Source organism: Triturus cristatus, chromosome 12 (genome assembly GCF_964204655.1).
Source record: "Triturus cristatus chromosome 12, aTriCri1.1, whole genome shotgun sequence".
Classification (NCBI taxonomy): Eukaryota; Metazoa; Chordata; class Amphibia; order Caudata; family Salamandridae; genus Triturus; species Triturus cristatus.
This window is the reverse complement of record NC_140595.1, coordinates 684,405,343-684,432,729: the sequence shown is the minus strand read 5'-3', so window position 1 is coordinate 684,432,729 and position 27,387 is coordinate 684,405,343. Positions and strand designations below refer to the sequence as shown.

General features: G+C 43.1%; 1 protein-coding gene across 3 annotated transcripts in view; it reads right to left on the bottom strand.

Annotated features, from left to right (window-relative positions):
• Positions 1-513: 513 nt before the first annotated feature.
• The window catches only part of CXCL16 (C-X-C motif chemokine ligand 16), a 103,979-nt gene continuing 77,105 nt past the window's right edge, over positions 514-27,387 (bottom strand). For 2 of the 3 annotated variants that reach the window (XM_085637929.1, XM_085637928.1), the window contains exons 4-6: positions 23,057-23,293; positions 13,002-13,151; positions 514-12,189 (exon numbers count right to left, since the gene is read on the bottom strand). In XM_085637929.1, coding sequence (XP_085494055.1) covers positions 12,101-12,189; positions 13,002-13,151; positions 23,057-23,293 — 476 coding nt within the window. In that variant the 3' untranslated portion in view covers positions 514-12,100. The remainder of the gene's footprint in view (positions 12,190-13,001; positions 13,152-23,056; positions 23,294-27,387) is intronic. The other variant, XM_085637930.1, reaches the window with a different exon arrangement.

Genomic DNA, 27,387 nt, shown 5'->3' with positions numbered 1-27,387 from the left:
ATTAAGAAACGAAAATCAGTGGAATATATTTTCCCCCTTGGCTTTTATTGAAGCAGAGGCAATTTTAGGTCGGAGATACATATAATACAGCCATTTGAAGCTTAAAAAATCACAAGTCTCACACCTAAATTGGATCTATTGGTAGGTATGCATTCAGCATCACCCACAAGTTGTCTGCTATCCTGCTTTCCATTGGGAGCAGCAGCATGCAGTGGGGGAGGGGCAAGCTTCCTTACTTTCAATTGCAGATGGGCACAAAACAAAGGCCTAATTTAAAGGGACACCGCCCTTTTGTTCAAGTATCATCCTCACTGGAAGCTGCCTAGAACTTAACACCTAGATGACAATACAATGGAAGGAAATAAAGGCATGGAGCTTGCTATCACTTCACAAGTATTTTAAAGAAACTAGGATTTGGAAGAAGGCTTTTGACTTTATTCAACCCCTGACTGTAAGAGATATGCATATACTGTAAAAATGTCAGACATATCTGTATAAATACACAAATAACACTTTTATAGAACTGATTTATTTTTTGTTTAATTATTTTATAATGTTACTCATCACAATGCAGAGTGTTAAAGCCTTTTACATCACTCACACATTATACAGAGTCAATAAATCATACATGTGTATAAAATCAATGTACAGGATACATTACATAAGACAATGAGGGTTTCAAGGTGTAGGAGTCACACCTCAGGCAGTACATGTTAAGAGTGCCTGGTTGGGAGAAGCACAAAGTAAAGAATTTAAAAAATAATGCAGTGGCTGGTGTTGTCTACACAAATAAGACTATATGACTACCCACAAATACCTTTTTAATAATTTTAGAATAACAATAGATTGAAGTAAAAAGTAATACGATTCTAAGCTCATGAGCTGCAGCTTGCGTGAAGCTACTTGATGCTCATTCATAGCTCATGGTGCAATATTAAAAGGATTGCACTTATGAACTGCAAGTAACAAAACAATCTGGGTCAAAAACTGCAACTCACTTGCCTATAAACATAAAATTCAAATCTGTGCCCTACATGTTACACAATGTGCTTTGCACCAGTCACATTAACCGTATGTGTCACGTTAGGAGTCAAAGCTGTGACTAGACAAAGCTCAAATCTTTCAAGGATGTGCATTAACCACCAGAGGTAGCCTAATATTATTGTTATCATCCCCTACAAATTGCTGGGCACACAGATCTCTGCAGCATGTCTTACCCCCATAAAATAATTTAAAATGCAGCCTTTTTGTGATCAATTGCCCCTCATGACCCATCCCCTTACCTCGGCCACATCTTGACCATAAATTTATGGGTTCACAGAATATATTTGTTTCCATTTCCAGCACTGCCCCAAGTAAATAGAATCAATCTTCTGTGGAAGGGACTTGAGGTGCAGTCATAAGGAGGGGGCAGCAGGGGTCATTTAGTCCTGGCGAGCTGGAAGTTTAACTTGAGGGGTTAGAGATTTGATTATGGAAGCCAAGCATTCTTCTGTTCTTTCCTAACAGGAGATAGTCTGAAATGCGATTTGAGGCAGAGGTGTTAAAAGGACTGGATTATATTCCAGGTCTCTGAGCTCCAAAAGTGAGCAGTTTTGCAACTAGATAACATTTCCGAAATAAAATGATAATTATTATGCATTATTAACACAGTCAGCCACACACCAAAAACAGTAGTTCTAACAAGTGAATTAACTATCAACCTACCCCCAGCTAACTCACTCCTGTCCAATGACAGAACCTGCCCCTGCCTCTGGACCTTTCTTCTTCTGCAGCAGAACCGACCTCTCGCCAATCAGGGCACCACTATTCCGTATGTCGTAGGCAGTGATACAGTTTACTGAAAAACATAACCTGCCTACAACAAAGGAAAGATACCTAAGCTTTAAGGACTAGCAAACAATCTCAAAGCAATCTGTTGGTACCGACCTATTACCCTCCCACAAACCCGACGGCGCTATATACCAGGTTAACCAAGGGACACCCAAACTCAACCACACTCCAACAAGACACCTCTCACCACATCAGTCCCAATGCATGGATCTTTGTGATGCAACATGGAATAACATATTGACATCTTCTAGCTAGGCAACGGGGCTGCCCATGATGTTTCTAGTGCCAACCTGTTCCACCCTACTGGTAGTACTTTAGGCCTTGGCCATGTCTAATTTTATAGTAGACCCTACTGTGGCCACCAATGCTTTAGAGGGTAACAGTGCATGCTGATGTGCTTCTGTAAATGCTGTAGTCCAGATTTACTCAGCACTTGCATTGCCCTTGTATCATGCAAGTTGATGCAAGACACTGCAAGTGCTTAAATGGCATTTACCAGGCCACACAAATCGATATTTGAGTGACCTTCTAACACTTTTCACCAGCAAAGTAAAGCCAGGTAGCTCCTTGAGCTGACTTGTGTTACTCTGCGTCAGGTAGCCATTACATGGGTGGAGCACGGGCATCCTCGTACATCCACCGATGTATTTTGACGCAAACCCAGATTTACTATAGTCAGTAAACCTGGATTTGTGCCAAAACGCTGCTCCTATCCGTCCATGTGTAAAAAGCAGAAATACCTTTTTTTCCCATCATTACTTCCTCTATGCATGCAAAGAGGGATAAGCCGCTAAGGATTTTTCTTGCGCAGAAAGGTATTCCTTCCTGCACAAACATAATCATGCTCACAACATAGACACTCTTGCTCTATGGTGCAAGGGTGCCTGCATTGGCACTAGACAGCCACAAGTACGCCAGCCTAGGGAGCGAGCTGAACAAAGCCATATTCTTGTAAATATTGCACAGTTCCGCTCTCTTCCCTTCATACAATGCAACACAGCAACTTGCGTTGCTGCATTGAGTTGCGTGAAAGATGAGTAAATCTGGGCCTATGTGTCTAGCAGTGCTGTGAAGCACTATATGCTGCACTTGCAACTTCACGTTGGGTACAGCAGAACATATATATATCAAATAAAAAAAACTACTTAAACCAGGGCAGAGTAGAATCCTGCCCTTCGAGCTGTGGAATTAATGACAGATTGCTTCACCGTGGCAGGAATGTAATCTTAGTGCCAATAAAGATAAGCATGTTTACAGGAACTCGGGCACACTGGAACTCATATTTGCACAAGAATTTGGACTCCTTTAATGTAGAAGAATACAGTTCAATGAACCTGCAAAGCATAGACAACAAGTAGATATAGCCAAGCGTGGTAGCTGCTACCCCCGTTCAGGTCAAAACCTACCAGACAGTGCAGCTTTATAGGTACAGTCTGGAAGGTTCCCTGGAAATGCATTCCACCCACTGCTTACCATTGTTTTTGTTCATTGTAATTCACGGATGCCTGCTTTCTAGCTGCTGAATTTATTTGTGCTAGGCTGTCCAGTTTGAGTTAGCCCCTCCTGTGTAGCATGCCATAATTACTGTATTTTTCATGAGTACAAGCTTTCTGTAAACAGAGAATTATATCTTGTTCTTATCTTGTCACATAGACAGAGGTCAAATGTTAGGCTTTGTCTATTGAGGGAGCTTGGCTTCTCTGACTTCAAAGTGAAAGGATCTATGTGACAATCTTGATATGAAAGGAAGGGCTTTTTTTCTAGCACACAACTACATGTAATTGTCTGTAAATGAACTGTGCAGATATTTCAGATTATATTACACAAATGCAATGAAACACTTTTCTTGTAATTTAGAAGTGTGGTTGAAACAAAAAATTTAATATGATGAAAACAAATTAATACACTAGGTGATGACATTTCCACACATTGTTTGTGTGCTGTATACTTGTATCAGTAAAACTTTATGTCTGTGCAAATGTAAGGGCCATTTCAACTGAAAATGTGTACTTCATACTCCTCACTATGCCACTCCACTCTACAACACTCTAGGTCCACTCTACTCTACGACATGCCACTTCATTTTACGACGCATCAATCTATTCTACAACACAAAACTCCACTCTCCGACACTCCACTCTACACCACTCTGCTCTACGACATACCACTCCACTCCACGCCCCTCCACTCTAAGATACTCTACAACACGCCATTCCCCTCCACTGTATGACACACCACTCCACTCTACTTTTCTCTACACTACACCACTCTACTTTATGCCACTCTACTCCATGACACACCCATGTACTCTACACCCCTGTGCTCTATGACACAACATGAAAATCTACACCACTCGGACACTCTACTCCACTGCACTATGACACTTTACTCCATTCTGCACTATGCACTTCACTCTTGTCCACTTCACCTCAATGTACACCACTCTATGCCACTCCTCTCTATTCGACGACACTCTACTCAACGACACTCCACTCTATGATACTACACTACACTCTACTCCGCTCTGTTAAAGTGGAGTATGCCACTCCACTCTACAACAATCTACTCCTTTCTACGCCACTCTGCTCTACAACACTCTGCACTATGCCACTCTACTCCACTCTGTGTAACTTCCTCTATGCCACTTTGCTCCTCTCTGACACTGCATTCTACAGCACTCTAAGCCCCTCCATTCTACTCCTCTCTGCTCCCTCAATGACACTCCATTATATGCCACTCTTCTCCACTCTACGACAACCTAGTCTACTCTTAAGCAAAAACAGTCTTCTCCACTGTATGCAACTCTCTCTACACCACTCCATCCCACTTTACTCCACTCCACTTTAATGTATGACAATTAACTCCACTCTACGTCACACTATGTCACTCCACTCTACTTCACCTTACAACACTCTACTCCACTCTACGGCACTCCACTCTACACCCCCTTAACTCTATGCCCTTCCACTCTAACTCCACTCTACTCCTTCCACAACACTCAACGCCACTCCACTCTACACCACTTCCCCATACTCAACACCACGCCACCACACTCCAGCATACGCCAATCCACTATTTGACACTCCACTCCACACCACTATCCTCTATGCCACTAATGTTTAGCCATGCTGAAAAGCCGGTGTACAACATGGCTAAAACACAACGGCAAAGCCAATAGGCTTTGCCAATGCTTGTTTTCCCTTTGGTACCCCTTCCACAGCCCTTCTTGCCTCCAGCCCCAGGATTACGAAAGCAGTGTCAGGAAAGTGACCTTGCTCTGCTGCGTGACAGACAAAGGGCAGGAATGTGGGGTATTTAATGCACTTCTGAACATTTCTGCTTTTCCCCTGCGCTGGCACCCTTTTGGCTGCCTGATGCCAATGCAAGTACCCTTGCACCATGGTGCAAGGGTGCCTACTTTGCATACAGGACTGACAGAAGGGAAACCTGCACAAAAAGAAAAGAAGGAAGATGTGAGAAAACACAAAAACCCACAACCCCAGATCAAAGAAATCATTGAGAACTCCAACGATTCCTTAATGACCATGTCTCGCAAGACAGGACATCCTTCAATTACTGGTACCCGGTTCTTCAATAACAGCATGCACAGGCAGTCTTTCAAGTTCTACCTCCGGGTTATTGGTAGAAAAACACAAGTTCGAATCTATTCCAGGATGTGTGTTGGAGACAGTTGAGATTTCTCCAATTTATAAAAAAACTGTCTTGGAGGGAATGAATCACCCCACCCTGGTATCCTTTGCGGTCTGCACCTATGAAGGAGAATGAATCAGAGAGCTGTCCAAATGGAGATGTACACGGATGCCCTGACTGTGAAGCAGGAAAGGTACAAGAGCCAAAACCTTTGTAAATATACTCAGCAGTTTTTAGTCCAAATAGGAGAACCTGAAACTGTCAGTGTTGTTCCCCGACTGCAAACCGGAGGAATAGTTGATGGGCCATTGCAACGGATACCCGCAGGTAAGCATTCTGGAGGTCGACCTTCATCAAGAAATCCCCCTTGGATAGCAAGGAAATTACCTGGTGGAGCGATCTCATCCTTAAATGACAAGTGGAATATATCTGTTGAATGACTTGAGATCTATTATCTTTCTGTATTGTCTTGAGGATTTTTTTAATCAAGGCAACTATGGAATACCACCCCAATGTCACCTCTTTAGCAGGGAACGACTGGATAGCTCTCTTCTTGAATAATGAAAGAACATTGTCCTGCAAGAGCTCCTTTTAGGCAGAATCTTTGAGCCAAAGATTCAGAGCAAAATGAGAATGCGGAGGGGTTGAATCAACGTCCATCATGTACCCTTATGAAATCACCTCCAGTACAAATTTGTCGGCAGCCGAGGACCTCCACTGGTCCAGGAGCTAAAGAAGACAACTTGAATCTACCTCCAGCCTGGCATAGATTCCTTCGGCCCCTGAGGTCTGACAAGAAGAATGATTACTCTGAGCATTTGGTGATTGAATATTAGACCTGTTAAAAGAAAAGTCCTGCTTTCTATGTCTGTTTCTCTGAAAATCCCTTTTATATTTTCCAAAATATTTGTGCTTGTGATGGTATGCCAAGATGTGTTTTTGATGTTGAAAGGACTTATGCAGAGCCTCTTTTCCAAAAGGTTTTCCATGAAATTGCATCCTTAACCAACAGTTCTTTTGAACGCCTTCTGCTTTGCATCCCCTGAGATGAAGATGATGACGGGCAGCCTCCACACCCCCATAAGCCATTGCTGGTGCCCTCAAGTTATCAAAAACAACATCAGATAGGAATTTAGCCTGACTCTCCATGCGCACCAAGAACTGTGGACATTCTTCCCCTTTCGGGATGTTTGGAGAGACGGGTTGAAAATCCTTAACCAAGAACTCTGAAGTGCAGGCCACATACATTTCAGACATCAACAAGCTCAACACAACAGATTACATAGGAGAGAATCTGTTATCAGTAATTGAGGAATCTCCAATTCCAGAGTATACAACCTGCCCATACACCTTGGAGCAGAAACCCTGTCTGGGCCCTTCCTGTGCCTGTTCAACAGTCCCTCTGTAGTTGGAATGACATGAACCTTAGGAAAGGCAGTCCTCTGAAACTGTTGAAACCATTCTCTGCCTGTCCTGGGTTGTTTCTCTTTTTACATTTTTTATTTTTATTTTATAAATTTGTTTATTGGTTACTTACATCCTTACAGTTAGAAGCACACAACATCTTCAAATCAAGCAAGAGAATATTCGGGCCAGCATTAATCTAAATTTGTCATTACAGAGCAACATCTTTTTCAACATTTCTCCGCATCTCCAATTCCACCACAGGGGATACACAAAGAGCACCACGATATCTGTTCCACATAGACCACTTCTGATCCCATTTTGGGGGCATCCCCTGGCCACAAACACCTCGGTCTCTGCCAACATGCACCTGTCCATTTCCTTTGCCAACACGGTGATGGACGGCGCACTAGATCCCCCCCATCTCCTCGCTGGGTTGTTTCTCTTAAGCTAGTTACTATTGGTTGGACGACGGGTAGGAAATCACAAGCCTTACATTTTCCTTTTGTATGTATTTTCTCCGGGGAGAAGCAGGACTGCCAGGAACACATACACCCTCTTCATCAAAAGCAGATGTCTCCCAGGAGGAGCTTAAAGAAGGAGAGGAGGCTGATAAAGGAGAGTCATCAGGAACATCGGGAGATTGGAAAGGAGACTGACACAGTCTTCTGTGCCTGTCATAAGCCACTCATAGGCAGAGCCGCCTCCTCTCAGCAATAGGAGATGTCTGCAACCTCCACCTAGAATCTCTGCTCTGGCCTTGGAGAGAATCTTCGCCAGGAGAAGACGGAAAGGGATGGTTCCTCGTATGAGAATGGCTGCCCATCTTCACCGCAGGAGCTACAAAGAGTGAGAAACAGCATGATCAGTCTTCCTTAAATAGGGGCATCTAGATCCTTGGAAAAAAGATAGAAATCCCCGTAAAATCCATCCATTCAGTCAAAGCACTGGAAAACCTGGGCAAGACTCGTACCTAAAAATATATATTCATATAAATATATTGCCGTTAGTACAGAAACAAGGTATGAAAATACCCTGCTATAAAAGAGGCATATGTGTCTGGAGCCTATCTGGATATATAGACACCTCTTTGCTCATTACCCCTAACATTGCAAGTACTTACTTTTGTTCGTCTGACAATTCTAGGCAGGCTTTACGGCCTCTTAGATCAGGGGCTGCAGGGAGCTGGGGAGCCGTGTAAAGAAACAATGGAGGCTTGACAAGCCGTTAATTGCCTTTACGGGAGAGGACAGAGATTTAGATACATGGCATGGGACTTCTCAACCTGGCTCTTAGACTCAGCCCAGACTCAGTCCAGCCCACGGAACCTGGCGAGAGAGTTTGTAAAGCACATTCCGTCCAATGGTTGTTGGGTGTCTGCTGCACCTTTACTTGTTCCATCCAGTTTCATTATTACATCCTCGAGTTCTGCAGTAGATTCACAGATGAAAGCCCCTTCTACTGACAGCACTTGTGGGCATGTCTCCTGGGAAGGCAGAAAAGACGGCCTGGCCATTGCCTGTCATCGTTCCCCACACCTCATATGTTCAAAGAGCCCTCGCTCTAAAATTGACTCTATATGATGCCAATGACTGTCCTTTAGTTTTCAGCATTATAAAATCAGCTGTCCAACGATGTCATTGGAGATCATTGTCCTTCATTTCTATATATTGCATAGAGTGAAATATACAGAATTTGCATGTAACATATATGATGTAACTATTACAATTACAAAAGACTGCCTCCGTAAGATACTCATTGCATTGTACGGAATGTCAAAGTCATCAATAAAGTGTGTTAAAAAAAAAAAATCAGCTGTCTGGCTGAAGGTGTTAGTGATGTCAAACATGACAGGTGCTTGGGTCACTTGGCAGCTGCAGCACTGCAACTGAGAATTTTGATTTACCAGTCTGGTATAGTACAATGATATGCAATATATTGCATGGCCACTGTATTGCTTCCACTACATTGACCTCACACCTTTATTGAAGCTACGTCTGGGTAAGTAGTTATGCTGGTGAAGATAAAGATTATACATGGGAGAACGTATCCGCTGCAGTACAGTATAAAGATATTGCAAGTCGCTGAGGGGTTCTGTTACTATACAGAGGAGCAGGAATGAAGGGCATGTTCCTTTATAAAGTCATGGAACTCACAGGTGACTTGCACATCCTTTTAACATAGAGCAGATGGTACTGTTCCCTATAATACATGATCACACCATCACCCTCCCACAAACTGCTTAAATCTTTGGTGTCTTGCTCCTTCGTATGAAAGAGATAATATGGTTGGAGACACCAAGAATGAAAGCAGAATCTGTAGTATGCAATGAAACACATCAAAAAGCAGTTAGTAATTTGTTGGGAAATCATATTAGAATCAGTTTAATGTAAATCAGAATAAAATAGGGCTGTTAAGAATGAGCAGTAACATGCAGAGAGATTATTTCTGTCCTGTAATGAACAGTGTGGAAAAAATAAGGTTGCTGGAAATGTCCTTTCTGTTGATCAGTGGTCAGTTTAGTCATCATAAAATGTTTAAACTGCAGCTTTAAAGATGTTCCATGACCTGCCTTCCACCTTAGCTGCTGGTTCAAGCAGTGGACATTATGATGTCTTAACTCAACTGTAATAAGTTATTACAGTAGAGCAGCAACATCATTTTCTTATTACAGTTGACTAGAAACATCAGAACTTAACTACAATGAGGAAATTAGAAACAGGCTTTTATACTGGGATTGTAGGCTTCTGTGTATTTTATTCTTATTTTGATGATGTAGTGGAAGAGCTATTATTATGGGTTGATGTTATTGATATAGTGCTATACCACCAGCATTACACAATACATTGAGGACCTTTTAACATTATATACAGATGGGACACAAAATCCACAATTGTTTCACTCATGCGAATGCTAAATTAATGTGTATTATTGTTGTTGAACTTTTCTGGTGCTCAAATTTCACCAGAGCAGATAATTCTCAGTCAACTTGCAGTAATCTACGTCACTGAAAAAGAAACTAAATTGCCTTGCGCTGAATTGCTTGTTCCCCTTTTTCATGAAAATACACAGCAGGGAAGGAAAGAAGGAGGTGATTGCAAAACACCTGAAATTAGAAATCTGTGGTGGTACTTGCAGTGACTGCTATAACTCATCCTGTGTTTAACTTCAAACCTCCCTGGAATGGGTGGTCTGCTCTCTGCCCTTCCTTCCTGTCCAGGTAAGGTCAAACACACACAGAAACAAGCAATGCATTCAGGGAGAGTTGTCAGCAGTGAGGAGTAATGACATATGCAGATCAAAGGACTGACATTTTCAATGTGATACACCAGTAAGAAATAACATACATGCAGTTTAGAAGTGAGAAGTTAATCTGCCAGGACAATGAACAGAATGCAGATATGCTTCCCACTCTCTTTTCTTGACCTCCACTTCTGTGTCTTCTCTGAAGTGACCAAGCATCAAGCTTGGAAAATTCTAGGATGTGGATGTGTGGTAAGTTGGAGATGGCACGGCCCCAGTATGCCAGATCCTAGCTGTGCTACTGAAGAGGACTCTTTGGGAGAGGGGTCATTTATATCTAAGGGCTAAGAGAATTATGGGACTCTTACTTTCAGGGTAGAGAGCAAAGAGAGTGTCCTTACCTCAACAGGTGTTGCATTTACCTCAATGAGTGTTGCACTCTTAGTTCAATGGCAGTTTGTTCATGGAGTGGGTACCACAGATCTCAAAGATATCTCGTGGCACGTGGTGCTCTTAATGCCAGGATGAGGCGGACTCCTGACCTCATGGAGAGCCAGAGACTGCTACTTCTTTCAAAGTAGGGAGATACTTGGCATTTATTGATCCAGAGGACAGGCATACTCTTAGTTCCCAATATGGCTGACAAATGAGCGTGGGCATGTTTACCTCCCAAACTGGGTGCAGCCAGGAATGATCATACTGGTTTGCAATACTGGTTTGCAACTAACCAGATTATTCAGTCACTCTCTTTGACCAGCAAGGCAGCAATGGAACCTAAATTTCCTCTCAAAAATATTAACTAGAACCCTGGACTCTGGCCTTTAAAGTGAGGGAAATAGGTTGTCTCAGATAAGTTCAATGTAGATTACGTTTCATGAACCCAATGTACTTCATGTCTGATTCATAGATTTCTAAAGATAAATCTAGATTACAGTTACAAGTATTCATCAACGTTTTTATGTTAAATTCGCAGTATAATTATATTCTTGTACCATAGCAGTGAGTGAACACACTAAGGAAGGCCCTCTGCAGCAATATATACAAACGAGAAGCTATGGGCTCATTCAACAGGAAAAGCAACAAATGCTCCACAGTGTTGTTGACAAATGCCACGGACTCCCCTATGACCTTATGAGACACTCCGGAACACTATTTGCACAAGATGGGCTTTGGGAATGCAAGCGCAATGGATATTCCTATCAGGTTTATGCTATGCTCTTTAGGATCAAGTTCATCCTCATTTTGGACAATGCACACAACTTTTCGCCCACTGAGATTATGTGGGAAATGTCACTGTGTTTCGTGAATAGCAAGTAGACTTGGGCTGAGATGGACAGTCTGGTGCTGCAGTGAGTTAACACTATACGCTGCACTGGCCAGTCCAGCCACAAGTCTGGAGCAGAGGTGGACTCCGTTGCATAGTCTGGAGCAGTGATGTTTCCAACAGTACAATAAACAGTCCAGCTGTCAAGTCTGAAGCAAGGCTGGACAAAACTGTATAGGTATGTACTTTGGCGGGCCTTGAAATTCAGTTTCATACAGTGTGGGGTCATACTGTATAAATCAGCACAGAGGTGATCTTCCCAAGTCGCTGTCTAATGTAACAGGAGCCTCAAGTCAAGCTGCCTCATGGAGAGGTTGCTGCAGTGGGGAGCATGCTCGGGCCATCTTCTTGTAGTCTGATGAAATCAAGAGCTCACAAAAACAGCATAGACGTACAGCCTATAACTGTGGTGAGCACACTCAAGTCATCTTTGTGTAGTCTGATGTAATCTAGAGCTCACATGGACAGCATACTTAATCTGTCTGTAACTGTGGTCAGCCGACTCAGGGCATCTTCTCGTAGTCTTGCGTAATAAGGAGCACTGCTGGGATGCATTTGCAAAACTGGACAAGGCTTTCATATGTTCTGGAGCAGGCTTTTTCTTAGCTGTGCAGTAGCCATCACGGGGCGTGCTGTGTTAGACTGTTAGATGCCTTTAATCCCAGAGCAAGATTCATCGATTGTGGACTCTGTCTCCAGATTCTGCTCCACCTGCTCATATTTCTTCTGATTAGCTGAAAACACAAAAGACGGGTTTGAGACATAAATGAGTAGGACTGTACCAAGCTTCACATCCCTATCTCTCATTTCCACCTCTACAACCTTGGCTCTAGGGATCCATCTTGCAAATAGTGGTATCTGAATCTCACGCTGAGGATTCTCTTCCTTTGCTCCTGCCCTCAGAATCCCTTCCTATTGCTGTTGCCATAGCTCACAGGATCTATCTCCACATTTGAAGCTCAGATGCTCCACATCTACACTCCTTGCTCGAACGATTTATCTACAAAACCCTTATTTTCATGATCCACTCCAAAAGCCCTAGCCTCCAGCATTTATCGATTTCTGCAGCCCTAGCCCTAAGGATCAACCTTCATAACCCTAGCATTCAGGTCCCATTTCTAATGTCAAAGCTCAAAGGAAGGAAAGAAAGAAAGAAAGAAAGAAAGAAAGAAAGAAAGAAAGAAAGAAAGAAAGAGAGGGAAAGAGAAAGAGAGAGAGAGAAAGAGAGAAAGAGAGAAAGAGAGAGAGAGAGAGAGAGAGAGAGATGCCATTTTCACTTTACAGGTGGGAGAAGTCCCCATGTATGTCACGCATGGACTAGTGGCAGACCTCAGTGGCACCTCTCAGTCAGAATGGTATACATTTCAGGGTCATGCCTATGGAAGGGCAGTTCTAGACTTTAATGTTAACACTGAGCTAGCACCATGGTAAACGTCAAGATCACTCCCAGGACAGTGACTAAGTGTGACTCTATAGTTATCCTCGATGAGGTTTGGTGGGACTCTGCCAAAGGTATCAACTTGTAGACCTAGAAGGGAGATCTTACCTTTTCTCCTGCAGATTAGGTAGGTGATCACAGTGACAAGCACAAAGACCACAGCAAGCAGTGAGAGCACAGCTACCGTCAATTGTTTCATTCTATTTGTTTCGGGTGCTGGTGTTGAGTTCTTCAGCTCATCGTTAAGTCCTCCACCTGCTATCAATATAAAAAGTATAGTAATAAAGCATTCAACTCTCAAGAACTCCATCTACATTTGCAATTGTTTTGGTCATTAATAAGCAAATTGCAAGCCTTTAGCTGTGTGGATTTATTGTTCCCTTGGGCCATACAACCAACACTGCATGCATGTGAATTGTCTTTTAAAGAGCTACAGTTTAAGTCCCACCTACTGACCCTGACCACTGTTCCTACCCCAGACCATTCACTGCTGGTCAGCTTCTTTATTCACACTTCACTCGTACCTTGCATACAATTCATCTTTTCTCTTCTGTCACTCTTACACACTTTCGGCACCACAAGACAGTACCAGTTAGTTAACTGTAAGTGACATTTCCAGAGACAGCACTTACTTGCTGAGCCAATGTCAGGCTGCAAAAATAAAAGAAATTCTGTATAAAGTACCTCTATGAGATAATCAATTTAATGCGCAAGGCTTCAGTGTACTTTGAAATTAGTCCCTCATGCATGGCAATGCAAGCACTCCATGGGAAATAAATTGATATATCAAACAGAAAGTAGCACGTGGTGGGAGAGTTATACTCCTCTAGGTGGAGCCAAAGCCCATACAGGTTATGCTTAAAGAATTGGTAACAATAGGTATTGAGACAGCTCTACGTTCATGCCAGACCTAAGAAAGACAAGACTGAGATACCAATAGAATATACTATTCCCTGCTTAACAACACTTTATTGAAGTGGTGGAAATGTCAATATGGACGACAACAAGTGGGACATTCAACATTCCACCCCTCCATTTCCCCTCTGAAAGTGAGGGAGTTCATCAAGTTCACCTATTATGGAAATCATTATAAATGTGTTTTTTGTGATTATAACACTGGTAGCTAAATGAAGTGTATTAAACTTAACGTATAATGTGAGCATTGGCCAGATGCTCTATGCTGGTATTAGGAAGAGTTAAACTGTTGTAGTCTGCCTCTTAATTTAACCTTATGACATCAATATTTCCCTGGTTGCCATGAGTCTTCTGGTGGTTGAGGCCCTGATGGCTGTCTGTAAAGATTTCCTGTGTGTGTAGTATAAGCAGTTGAACCTACTGTTGTCTGTGTGTGTTTACAACTACAATTTAGCACCGACCAGCAGCCCCCAGACCATGCTCACACAGGAGGAAAAGGAACCTCACATGCAGAGAGATATTTAGCACTGATTCATCATCACCCATATGCTGACGCAGCTTGGTGGATTTTCTGGTGGGAGTGAACTTTCAATCATCCTTGCTTTAATGTAGTGCTCCAATGGCCACCAATGAGTGCAAGGAGCTCAAAACGTGTTGCCTAACTTGACTTTGTGCCACCTGCTAGAGCGCTCTGTTGTCTACAAGCGTGATGATACTGACATATGTCGGCTAAGTCTGGAGCATCTAACCTCCTATACGTGACCTTGGTAGCTCTGCATCAAAGACTGGGATTATCAGCCCGATCACCGCAGTTGTTCCTCCCCAACGTGCATGGGACCTCTGCTAGCTGTAACCAGACCCTCCATTGTTATTCATCCAAACAAAAGAAGGATGAGCTCCAATCTGATCTTATTGTAATTTGCATCGTCTTCTTCTGGCCAATATTATAAGCGCAGGGTATACTTGGATCCGCATCGCAACTGTATCCAACAACTTTCTATACACTGTACATTTGAGTGTTTCAACCAGTTTGGAATAGAACCAGGCCATGCTCCAACCTCCAAGTCTTTTACCCAATCCTGGTCCACCCTCAACTGAATGAGTGGAGTAGTTTGAAAATTAATAAGTGTTTTAATAATTGATCAAGGATTCCGTTAAAACAGAAAGTAAATCGTGATAAAAAGCAGTCGCGTCGGGTGACATTTGAAAGTGATGGGGAGTAAAAGTTGGGTAAAAGTGTTTTGTCGCAAGCATGCAAAATGCACAAACCCAACCAACAGAAAGGATGTTTGGGGGGGGGGGGGAGTTCTTCTGCACAATGAAACATTGATTAGTTCAACGGAAGCGGTGTGTACAACAGCAGCTGGCGAGCAGCCTGTGACCAGGGTGCAAGCTTTGTCGTGTTATCATACCTGAGTGGACACAACAGGTTCTTGCATATTGTATGCTGCGTACGCACATGAGGACTTTTCATCTAGTTAGACCCAAAAATGTGCTTTCCACCTCTCATGATGACTCTCTTGTATAAACCACCAATCAGGTCCGCCCTGTAGTAACGGCTAGTTGGGGGCGGGGTGACTGGCTGTGCGACAGGGAGATATGCTATGCATGATGGAAACAAAGGCCCGCCTCCCATCATTTGTGGCCCCACAAGAACGAGTTTCTAAGCTGCATTTAGCTTCCTGTGAAGGCAGGGGGCGGCTGGGTCCTCAAGAGAACGCACTTCCAGCGCACGCTGTGTACTGCTAGTTTCCAATCATAAATCTTCTTGTTTATCGTAAGATTCAGGTTGAGCTTGATCTTAATCCTGCTGCCATACAAACGCACACTGTCAGCATTCAATTGAAAATAAATACCCCAGAATTCCACAGTAATCACGAAGCTCGCGCGATAGAAAGTGCTGCTCGTATTCAAGCGGATACTTGCTGAGAAATCCCTTTAGTCAAAAGGCGGAGAATTTTGGCACGTGTGCGCCGGAGACGAGAAAATCTTGCACCTGTGTTCTTATTCATTAAGATAATCTTATAGACAAAATGTGCTTGAGCTGGCAACTTGATTTCATATTTTTCATAATAAATGGAAAGAATGTGGAGGTACCGACTATAGCTCCCTACAGTACAAATATGTATACAGGCAGCACACAAGGCGAACAAGAGGTCTGAGAAAATAATAATAATACCAGCATTTGTAGAGCGCAACAGCTACCTCAAGCAGAGGTGTCCCGGCGGAAGGTAAAAGGTAAAAAGGTAAAAGCACTAAGCGCTGTTCGAGTCTCTGCACCAGCTCTAGTAGCTCAGCACCAGCAACAGGGAGCGTGAGGATGTGTGTGTGAGGCACCAGCAATCCCGAAGGCCTTAGGAGTGGTGTCATAGATGAGTCTGTGTGTGCCCGCTTTGCTGTTTTACATCCCAAGGAGGAATCTTCTTGGTCCAGTTACTTCACCATTGTAGGAGGGGAGACACCCAATGGAAGCCATGGTGCTGGGGGCAAAGGCAGACTTAGGGTCCTACTAGAGACCATAGAGACCAGCATGCTGTAGTCATGTTTATGCCGGCCCCCAGTCTAGGGACTCAGTGCTCTCCAATAGACATCCGAGGTCTAGTTTCCAAGGTCTTTCCTCCTCAACTGCATAAAGTTTAAAACATACTAATATTCAAGCAAGTCAGAAAGATTTTTTTTTTAAAGAAACAAACAGCGAGTGAAGACGTTTTCTAAGAATACTGCTTGCAGAATTCAAAACACACAAAAAAATGTTCATCAAGAAAGCTGCCGTGCAAAAACGTTTTAAATATAGAAATGTCAGCGGCAACCGACCCGGGCAAAGTTAGAAAAATTTGCCTACTGGGTTTTGCCAACCTCACCCAACTTCCACTTGGATGGTGAAGCCATTTTGCAAGGATGTGTAGGACTAGGGTCAAAGGCAATGTTGTTTATTGACGGGGGGGGGGCACGTACACTAAGAGGGTGTAGAGTTTAGGGGATGTTGAAAAGGAGCAGGGAAGGAAGTTTAAACCCAAGGCAAAGTTTGTGGTCAAGAACGAGTGAGTGGCCCTTATGAGTTGACTCTGATTCGATGTTCAGACGTGAGGAAGAGCCATTTTGGAGCCTAAAGATATTAACCCCACTGCTATCTAGAAAGCAATGTCAGTTTTGGTATATGCGTGGGCTTATATAGTGTTTATATGACCGAGGCCGTGCCCGATATTCTAGGCTGGGTTCTTCAATATGACCTCAATATCCTTATCAATCCCAGGGGTAAGATCAGATAATTGAGGTGGAGGACACCAATGTTGTGGTTATAGAGAATAATGCCAGGGATGTCTGAGGGAAAGTTAGATTTTATGTACATAAAATTGTAGTGAACGGATAGGCAAAACATGTGAATCATCGTCCAATGAGAATTCCGGTTGCTATCAGGGAGGACGTCAAGCAAACGGTGGAGGATATGGCAAAGGATGATTGATGGATGTCCCCTGGTCATAACTCCAAAAAATAGAATGGTAAATTAAGGTTCTGCATCGGCCTTTGAAGCCTGAATCAAAACATTTTGTCTACAGCTTCCCTCTGCCTAACATCAGTGAGAGATGGTTTTCATGTTTAAGGGAGGGAACTATTTTTCAATTCTGGACTTTCGGAGCACCTACCATCAAATTAAGTTGCACCCAGATTTTCAACATGCTCAAAGCTTTTGTAACAACTGAAGGTGTCTACAAATTAAACCGCATCCCTTTTGGTCTTGCTTCGACTATGGGTATTTTTCAGAGCATGATGTCTGATATCTTTAAGGGACAAGCACAAGTTGTTTTCTTCCAGGTTGACATTCTGATCTTTGGTCAATGAGTACAATTTGATTCTGAAACAAGTGTTGGACAAGTTGAGTAGAGCTGGAATGACCTATGAGTAAAACTGCCAGTTCCTTAAAGTATAGGTTGAATAGCGAGGATACACCATTGTGCACAGGGTTTGAAGGCAGAATCTGACCTTGTCAAGGCCATAAAAGATGCTCCGGAAACAAGGAATAAAGATGAGTCAAGATCCTTTATGGTCCTTTGGGAGTATTATGTGAAATGTGTCAAGAATTTCTGGGATAAAACGGACCGCTTAGAGTATTGCAGAGGAAGGGAAGAAAGTTGGATTGGCAAATTTATCAGGTCAAAGCGTTTGAAATTGTGAATTCTAAGATCCTCACAAGTTTTGATGTTAGGAGAAGAACAAGTGCAACCGTGGATGCAGCAGGAGTGGACACTTGGGCTGTTTGGTCTGATGTTCAAAGTAGTTTTGAGAGAACTCTTGATTTTAAACCATGCTCTTTAAAGGAAGAGGAGTATAATCACTCCATTATAGAACGGGAGACTTTGGCATGGGATCACTTCTCAAGCTATGGGTGGGGTGTCAATATGGTTTTGCTAACCCACGCTCACAAGGCCCTCCACGACACCGGATCAGCATACCAGAATAGCCTACTCAAATTCCACGCACCCCAAAGGACCCTACGATCAGCCCAGCCCTCCTACGCTGTGGTCCCCCACACCAGGAAGACCAGATCGGGAGGCTGCTCCTTCTGCACGGCCAGAGCCTGGAACGACCTTCCGCTCCACCTCAGACAGATAACATCGCTCCCCATCTTTGCAAGAAACCTCAAAACCTGGCTCTTCGACAGACCCCCTCCTTGATGGACTGGAACCTGCGAAACCCCCCCACACCTCCCAGCGCCTTGAGACCCTTACGGGTGAGTAGTCACCCTTAACAAACATCTGATTTGATTTGATTTGTTTTACACACTGATCACAGACCTTTATTGAAAGCATTGCAGCCTAGGGGTACATGCAATGTGCCCACATGTTTGGCTAAGCCGGCAGCTCGCCTGAAAAACTAGAAGTACTAGTTGGAGTATGTCCCAGGGTGGAACAACAAGCAGGCTGACTGTCTAGCTAGATCGCCTTTACCATTTGTGCTGGCTGAGAGAGACGAAGACTGAAGAGGTGCTGGGTAGTGTGGATGAGGTTTTGGTGTCCATCACTAAGGATGAGTGGGCCGCCGCGCAGGAAAAAGAGGACATTTTGGAGGAAGTGTGGAGCTTGTTGAGGAAGGAGTGACCTGGGGAGAGAGGTGTGAATATTGGAGAGAATATTTCCTTTAAGATGTTGAATCAGCTGTCCCTTGGAAGGGTGCGACATTGAAATGTGATGGAGAAAGGTTCATACCACTTCATAGTTAAGGAAGGAATTATGTAAACTTCTTCATGAAGGTGTAAGAACCCCTTTCAGAGGGCCACAGGACACGCAGGAGCCACTGGGCCCAAATGTGGTGGTAGAGGCCTTTTACTCCTGATGTCCCAGGGCCCGACCTACTAAAGATCCTGACCATCTGGGCTGAGTACACTGTCTGCACTTGCCTCTCAGTGGTAGTTGGGGGGTGGGGGGTGTAGATACAGGTCAGTGAAATCGGAGACGACTTATAACTCAAATTGCACAAAGTACAAGAAATAAATCAATGTCCTGTCCAATGTTTGCTTTTATAGAAAAAAAGTATTTGATTTCTAACTCTACATATGCAAAGGTACACATCATTCAAAAGCAATAACACAGTCCCCCTTGAGGTCGGGGCTCTACTAGTTGTCAGGCAAATTCCTGTCCCACCCTCCGCTGTGTAACATGTTCAGGTTATCACTGGTGGCTGCGTCCAGGGAATGCAGACTATTAGGCTGTATTCGGGAGTTCCTCCCTTGACTCTTCAAGAATTAGTCAAAAGTGTCTATGCCGACGCACCATTAGCAGAAAGTCCCCCGGGGCCTGAAAGCCAAAGTTCCAGTCTTACCTGCTCCGGCAGTATGGCAGTATTTAGCAGTGCAGCAAGTGTCCTCTCCTCGGGCGCTCAAGAGTCAGGATACTGTACAGCAAAGTAGTGACACTCACTGTGTACGAGGCAGCACCCAGAGGTGCAGTCGCTCTCTGTTAACCAGCACTGGCAGTTAGTGCCAATGATCAAAGCTTCTCCTGCTTGGCAGACACAAAGATAACAAGGTTACAATGTCCTCAGTGGTGTCCTGCTGATCCTCAGGGAATCCATCAGGTGCAGATCACAGTGTGCGGGCTTCACCCTCTGGTCACAGCAGTATTCCTTCGGTCGGGGCAATGTCCTGAATCCTTGGCCAAGTTGGTATCGATAGGCCCTCATAGCATTCGGGGTTGCAGCGGTACTCACGATCTGGGAACAGACCATCCTTATGTGCTCCCAGTACGCTGGCCCTTCCTGGCATACGAGGTCTCTGATTTCAGCAGTCACAAGTCTGCGCTCCTCGCCCGAAATCAGTTCACCTGAGACCCCCTCCAGCATACAGGTTCACTAAGGCAGCGCAGCCTGGTGCTTCCCACACAGCACTTCCGATACAGCTCAGAACAAGGCAGTCCTTTTCTGGCATACGGTGGTCGCAGAGTTGATACTGCACACAGACAACGGACCGATCAATGCACAGCCTCACTCAGGGAATCCTCGTGCAGGGCTCCACACTGGACCTTGCTCCCTATAAATGCCAACATCTCCCACATTGGGCACACTGGTCTTGGCAAGCAGGCCGGCAATAGTGTCCTCCGTGATGATCCCTCACCCAGCAGGGAGACTAGCAGGCTTTGGTCCCCAGTCCTGGTCACAGGCAGAAGTCTTGTGCTTCCCCTTCTCACACTGCCCATCTGGCTGCTTGGCTGATGACAAATTTTGGAGGACTCAACCTCCCTTTCTTATAGTCCTTTTCTAGACATCATATGTGATTTACGGTCTAAGACTTTGAAGTTTTATGTTGGAGCTCTGCTTCTTTGCAGGTGAACAATTTTCTCTTTCTTCTTTACTCATGAAAGATGTTTGTCACAGCAGGCAAGACTCTGAAGCTCATTGTCATGGGAGTGACCAGAGTTCACACCTGAATGTCAGCAACAGTTATATGTACATCAGAAGGTTAATCATAGAAATGCAGCAATATACAAATCTGTTTGGGGCGATCCCTCTCTTCCTCAAGTCTTTACAATGCAGTCCTGGGCTTCCCAAAATGGAATCCAGGGTCCACCATATAATGTACAAGTGCAGGCACACTTGTTTAGTGTCCATTCACAGCACACTTACTGTCTAGCAATAGTATCTCCATGTACTGTACCATTACTTGTACACATGCGTTCCGTGCACACACACACACTCAGCCTGCGCACACTGTTCTGCACTGAAGCTTTTCTATCTTTAACCAAGGTGTGTTATTTACAAATACACACACTGCCAGAAGACACACTCACCATGTGTGCTGCACAATACTTCACTCTTCATGTATTGTACTTCACACAAGCACACATACACCCAGCATATGCTTTCATCGTACACGCACTGCACAGTATTACATCATTCATGTCATGTATTCTTTCCGGGTACACATATATTCAGCATATGCACTAATCTTCCATGTACTGCACACTATTGCTCTATCCCAGCATGGTACCCTTCCCAGGCTCCCCTTCAACCAGCACAGAGTCACTAGTCCTTCACTATGCAGCACTCCACAGTTACCTGATGTAAGCCAAGGGTGAGTTAAGCACACGGCAGCGGCACTTTTAAAAACTTAACTGAGCCTGTAGGCCTCACTCTAGTGACACAGGGTAAAATGGTCCTGTTCACTACTACTGATCACTGCATGGTATGCTGGCAGCACAGCGCTTATGCAGCTTAATTCCTGGTGAAGACGGTAGCCTTCCAACGCTATGAGAGTAGCGCTTTAGGCGACCCTCTCGGTCAAACAGATTGCAAACCATGAGAAAGGCTTGTGTCATGGCTCACACCCATGATCCGTGTTTGCCTAAGACAAAAAAAATCAGCATTAGGGATGTAGACAACAGTACAGTTGGGCACTCAGGGCAAGGGTACACGTCTTTACCATGCAGAGGACTTTTCAGTCTCAACAGAAGGTCACCTAGGGCAGACTGTGAGTGTAAATCATGTTGAGGAGCAGTGTTGGTAGCCAAAGATGTATGAAGAGGTTATTCAATGGCTGCGTGAGTGTGATATATGTAAGTAAGGAGAGAAAAATGTGAAGGTGGAAGGGGGTGTGGATTAGCACATACAAGATCCTTGTCTGCTATGGAGGAGGTGAACAGGTTCGCTATAGCTGAACCATATGGCTAAAGTCGTTTTTGAGATGACCTTGAAAGATAGTTTGGATGTGGATGGAATCGTGCTGAAAGTCGTATGGACACACATCGGTTCTGGGAACAAAGCCCAAGTTCAAATGCTTTTTTTTATGATGAGAGGACTTGTTGGTCAGACCAAATTGAATCCAGGTTGGTTGAAGGAGGTTACCGAGCATGATGGCATGTGTGAGGTTGATAAGATAAAACAGTATAGCAGGAGCAAGTGGCAGTAGCAAGTGGGCCAATGAAGAGGATTGAGTAAAAGTGAAGCCTAGATGTGTGGGCGTTGGTTTGTTTAAGTTTAAAGACCCATACAAAGTTATTGCCCAAAGAGGGGATTATGTAAAGTTGCAGAGAGATGCAACAGGCACAGAGTCGCTTTGTATCGAAGAGGAAGTCTCAATGGCCAAACAACTTATGAGGTGGATGACGGTGGTAGTAATTGTGGTGCCATGCTCATCTCAGATGCTAAGTGTCTGAGGGGCATAGTTGTTCATCAGGACAGTTGGGAACAGGTGATGGGCATCAAGAGACTTATGTTTCTTATACCCTTGATGGGGTTGGGTGTGGCACCTTGAGATCCAACCAACCTAGAGCGAGCAGGGCTCTCTGCATGATTACTTTAACCTACTGGCTCCCTATTTGTATTGTTTCTGCTATAACTTTTAATCTTATGCTGCAATCTTAAATGTATATGTTTTTATATCTATTTTTGATACAGTATTGCTTTTAGCCAGAACTATTTTACAACTAGTACAGATGAGATGCTATGGAAGAAATCTGTTATTAAGAAATGGCATTGAAAAAATATGAAAACAAGAGATGTGAACAAAGATATCTGCAGATAAGAGGTGCTGTCAAAGTTGACTGTGGACATGGGAATACATATTGCTCTGACAAAGAGATGATCCATGATAAAAAACAGACATAACACTGACGCCAAGAAGGTATCCTGTTGACTGGTCATTAATTTTTGCTACAGCCTAGATATCTCCTTAATAAGCAGGGACACTAATTCCCTTCCTTATGTTGAGTTCTATCCCCTCCTTTTCCCCACATTGGACCTCTGTGCCCAAAACTCACCCGCTAATGCATCATTATTGGTCTCGTTGGTTGCATCAGTCTTTGGCTCTATGAGTATCTGGTTCTCATCTTTCTCGGTGAATTGAGGGTTCTTGGGAGTTGATGTTGGATGAGTAGTCAATTCTGATACTTTGGTGGTGGGGAGAACAACTGCTGGAGCAGTGGAGGCCCTTGTGGTGGTGACCTGGACATGGGCGGGGGTTGGTTTTTTTGCTTTTCTTCTGCATAGCATGTGTTCTGTGGGAAAAGATTAAATAAGTATTTTAAAGCAGTATATTTCAATAAATAACAGAGTAAAATAGAGAGCAATAACAGAGTAGAGCATAGGAGCCCGAACAATGATGGGGTGTGCTGGCTCAGCGCAGAGCTGAGCGCCTGTTTTTTTGCACGCGTGTTTAAATATATAACTCGGAATTTAGCTGAGTTAATGTATGAACTTTAGATAGAACAAATTGGAAACAGAGGCAATGTCTGCTCACTGCTTCTGGCTTGTTCTGTTTAAAGTTCAAAAAGTAATTCTGAGAAATTGCGAGATATATATTGAAAATGTAGACACCTCGTACGCAAAAAAAACACAGCGCTTAGCAAGTATGGCTGATGGAGTGGAAAATAGCATATGATGTCTACACCAACATGTAGAAACACAGAGCACAACATAGAGAGCACAAAACAACGCAAATTACAGGGTTAAAGAAGGCGATACCAGGATATGTATGGGTTGAAAAACACAGGAAGCAAACACTTGGAATAAAATACAAAGCACAAAAAGAATTTGAACTAAAAGCAAGTGTCAGAAGAAGAGTGAAAACAGAAGGATCCACATAAAACGGTGCTAACAATGGTCCACAAATGGAAGGTGCAGCAACCTAATAAAAACAAAATGCGAAATACTGACTTAAAAAATACAGACTAGGTTAAAAAATGGGGTGGATCATAAGGTGAAGGAGTACCAAGTGCGAGAACAAAGTGTAGAAGTATTGAGTGCCAAGATAACGTGTGTAAATATACAGAGTGCAGAAAATCAGTTGAAAACAGGATGAAAAAACTATTTGTAAAAAATACAGATATGAAACAATGTGCTCTGCTCTGACTTTGTTAGTATATATACAACTATGGTTTTCAAAGTGTAGAAAATATACATAGATATGTAGAGGACATCTAGCGGTGCATTCCCTACCTGGCCCCCAGTCCAAGTCTATGCTTGCATACCAAAACAATAGTTTCTGCTAATTGAGTAACAATCCTCAATTCGGAAAGACCAATCTTTTAGTACGGTTTCTTATGAACATTTCTTTTTATTTTGGATTTTATTCCTAAAGTTTTTTTCTATTGACAAACGCGCCTCAGTGATGGACGTGGACGCGTATGGAGGAGACTTGAGAAACTAATACCGAATTGTTTGAAGAAACTGACAACAAGTAACTGACCACGCGGTCATACCGCATCTCTATCTACACGATTAGACACTTTGTTGGGAGACCGACCACTGAATCATAAATACAGATTGAATCTTCACGGTCCTGATGAGAATCCCTGCTACATAAGGGATTCGAAACGCGTCGACCCCTGTTCTCTTTACCTCCGTTCTCTCAAATAGACCAATCTCCCCAGGATTACAACTTAAAAATTGAATTATCTGATGGTCTATTATATGAAAATATGAACAAACAAATCTTATACTAATCACTAGTATCCGCACCTGTTCTCAAAAAACTTTATTTAACACAGGGCGTTTACACTAGTTTCTGAACAGGCTATATTTGTTAATGTGTCGTCAATTTGTCCAGTTTTGTATGTTCATGTCTCTAAGTGCACTTAATGTTGTCCTTTGAATGTTTAATGTGTCCACTAAATATTTTGCAAAGTGATATACATTATATGTGAGTCGTGACATTTTTTGATGTCTTTGTATATATTGGATGTTTTTGTATATACCTTTCAAGTCTCTATTTGTTGTGAAATAATTTTTGTTTAAAGAAGGTCCAACAAAAAATAGAAAAAAACTTTAGGAATAAAATCCAAAATAAAAAGAAATGTTCATAAGAAACCGTACTAAAAGATTGGTCTTTCCGAATTGAGGATTGTTACTCAATTAGCAGAAACTATTGAATTGAAGTGCAGTACTGGCATTTTTTTGTTGACTCTTGTATTGGCGCAGCCTTACTGCGTTGCAGCCAGAACCCCTATTGTTGCCACATGCATACCAAAACAAGCATTGGCATAGCCAAGAGGTCTCGCCTTTAGGACCTTATAAGTGTTTAGCCATGCATCACATTATCCTGGGTGCTGTGCCACCAGGGATTGAAGAGCTATAAAATTACTACACACTGGGTCATGCAGTCTGATTTAGGAATACATGTTTGCTGCGTGAAAGAGAAACAATGTACTATAACCATGATCTGCAGCTCACAGACACGGCTGCAGACAACACCTATTGTATGCTGCTGCAAATCACGCCCACTGCTGCACAAATGTGTATTGAAACATACAGTACTACAAAATATGCATGTTGTATAAGAAAAAATATATATCATGTGTGTGTATATATACACACTCCGGCAAAGAAGAAGGCACGTCCTCGAAGATGTAAGGTATGGCTTTCTTTATTGTATCAGGTCTCGCATGACCCCATGGCTAGATATATATATATATATAAATAAAAAAATCCCCTACTTCTTCTGCACTCTGATATTTATCTCTCTTGGTCCATATGGCTAGTCTGTACTCTGCTTACTTTGATCCACATTACATTACTACTATATTATCCGAATTTGTAAACCCCCAGTGTTGGACTGGAGAATAGGACAATCAGGCAGTGCCTGATGGGCTGGTCTGACAGGTAAGTGTGTGGGCTGGTTTTTGGCTGTTTGTGTGCCTGCTTTAGGGCCGCACTGCGGTATTTTCTATTGATTTCCCTGACATCGCTACAAACACTGCCTGCAGCAAGCACAAAGGCATGCGCTCTCCCCCACGTTGCAAAACATCTATACAGCTTATGTTTACAAGTTAGAACTGCTCCGATTTGCAAATGTGTGGGACTTTTATTTTTGATTGCCTAATGGAGGCTCCTTTTTTTTCGGTGCTCGGGTCTAATTTCTGTCCTAGTCCGACTCTGTCAATCTCTGCCTCCTACCATAAACAAAAAGGTAAATACCTTCATGTATACAGCTATGAAACAGGGACAGGTTCACAATTATGCGCCTCTCCCAGCCAGAGGAACAGAAAATACCAATAGAAACAAACCCATCCATCTATTACTCAAGCAAACAGAAATAATTATGAGAGTGTCAGTAATCCACGTGGTAAAATGCATCCACCTGTTTGTCCCCAGAATCATGAGAAAACCAGCAAAAAGAACCCAGTATTCCTGGGTCGAACTGGGTATTCCCCATCCTGGGGACAAAATGCAAAATTGCCAGATTCTGGTTGATGGACATTGACTGGAGTCGGAGATTCTGGCCCCCCACATGCACCTAAATCCAACAATCTCGTAATGAGGGCCTATTGACTCTAAAATGCATATACAAATAGATTTTGAAAGAGGGCTACTCTATTGGCAAAAGGAAACCGTGAAGTATATATGTATATGTATATATTATCTACTGGCGGTCGCCAGTAGATAGTTATAGTTAGGATCGTGTTTCCATAGCCTACCCTGAAAGTCTCGGGGTGATTCGTCAAGCGGGGGCCGAGAAAAAAGGGGGGTCCCAAAACGCGTTTTCCCCATGCATTTTTCCATAGGGACCTTTAGTCGAAGGTACAGCCCGAACGGCTGAACAGAATTACTTGAAATTTGGCAGAGAGGTAGTCCTCAGGTCAGGGAAGTGCCTTTTGCAGGTCTGGTGTCAATCTGTTCAGTATTTCCTGAGAAAATTGCATTTAAAAGTACATAAATATCTATAAGCGCGCACCGTGCGCGCATGGTGAAAAACCCTTAAAAAAAAAAATATATAAGAACGTGAAAAGGGTGCAGGGTAGAGAGTTTCTGACCCCCTAGCCTTTGTCAGGGGGTCCCTGAAGGGTGAGAATTTTTTAAAAAATTTTTTACCAAAAAATCGCGAGGTGCGCGCACGGTGAAAATCCCATAAAAAATTTAAAAAAAAAAAAAAATACATACATAAATTAGCATTTAAAAAACCTTTGAAATTCACTAAAAAAACATAGGTTTCACACACGTTATAGTTAGGAATTAGCATTTAAAAACCTTTGAAATTCACTGAAAAACCCATAGGTTTCACACACGTTATAGTTAGGAATTAGCATTTAAAAAACCTTGCAAATTCACTTAAAAAACCATAGGTTTCACACATGTTATAGTTAGCTGGACATTT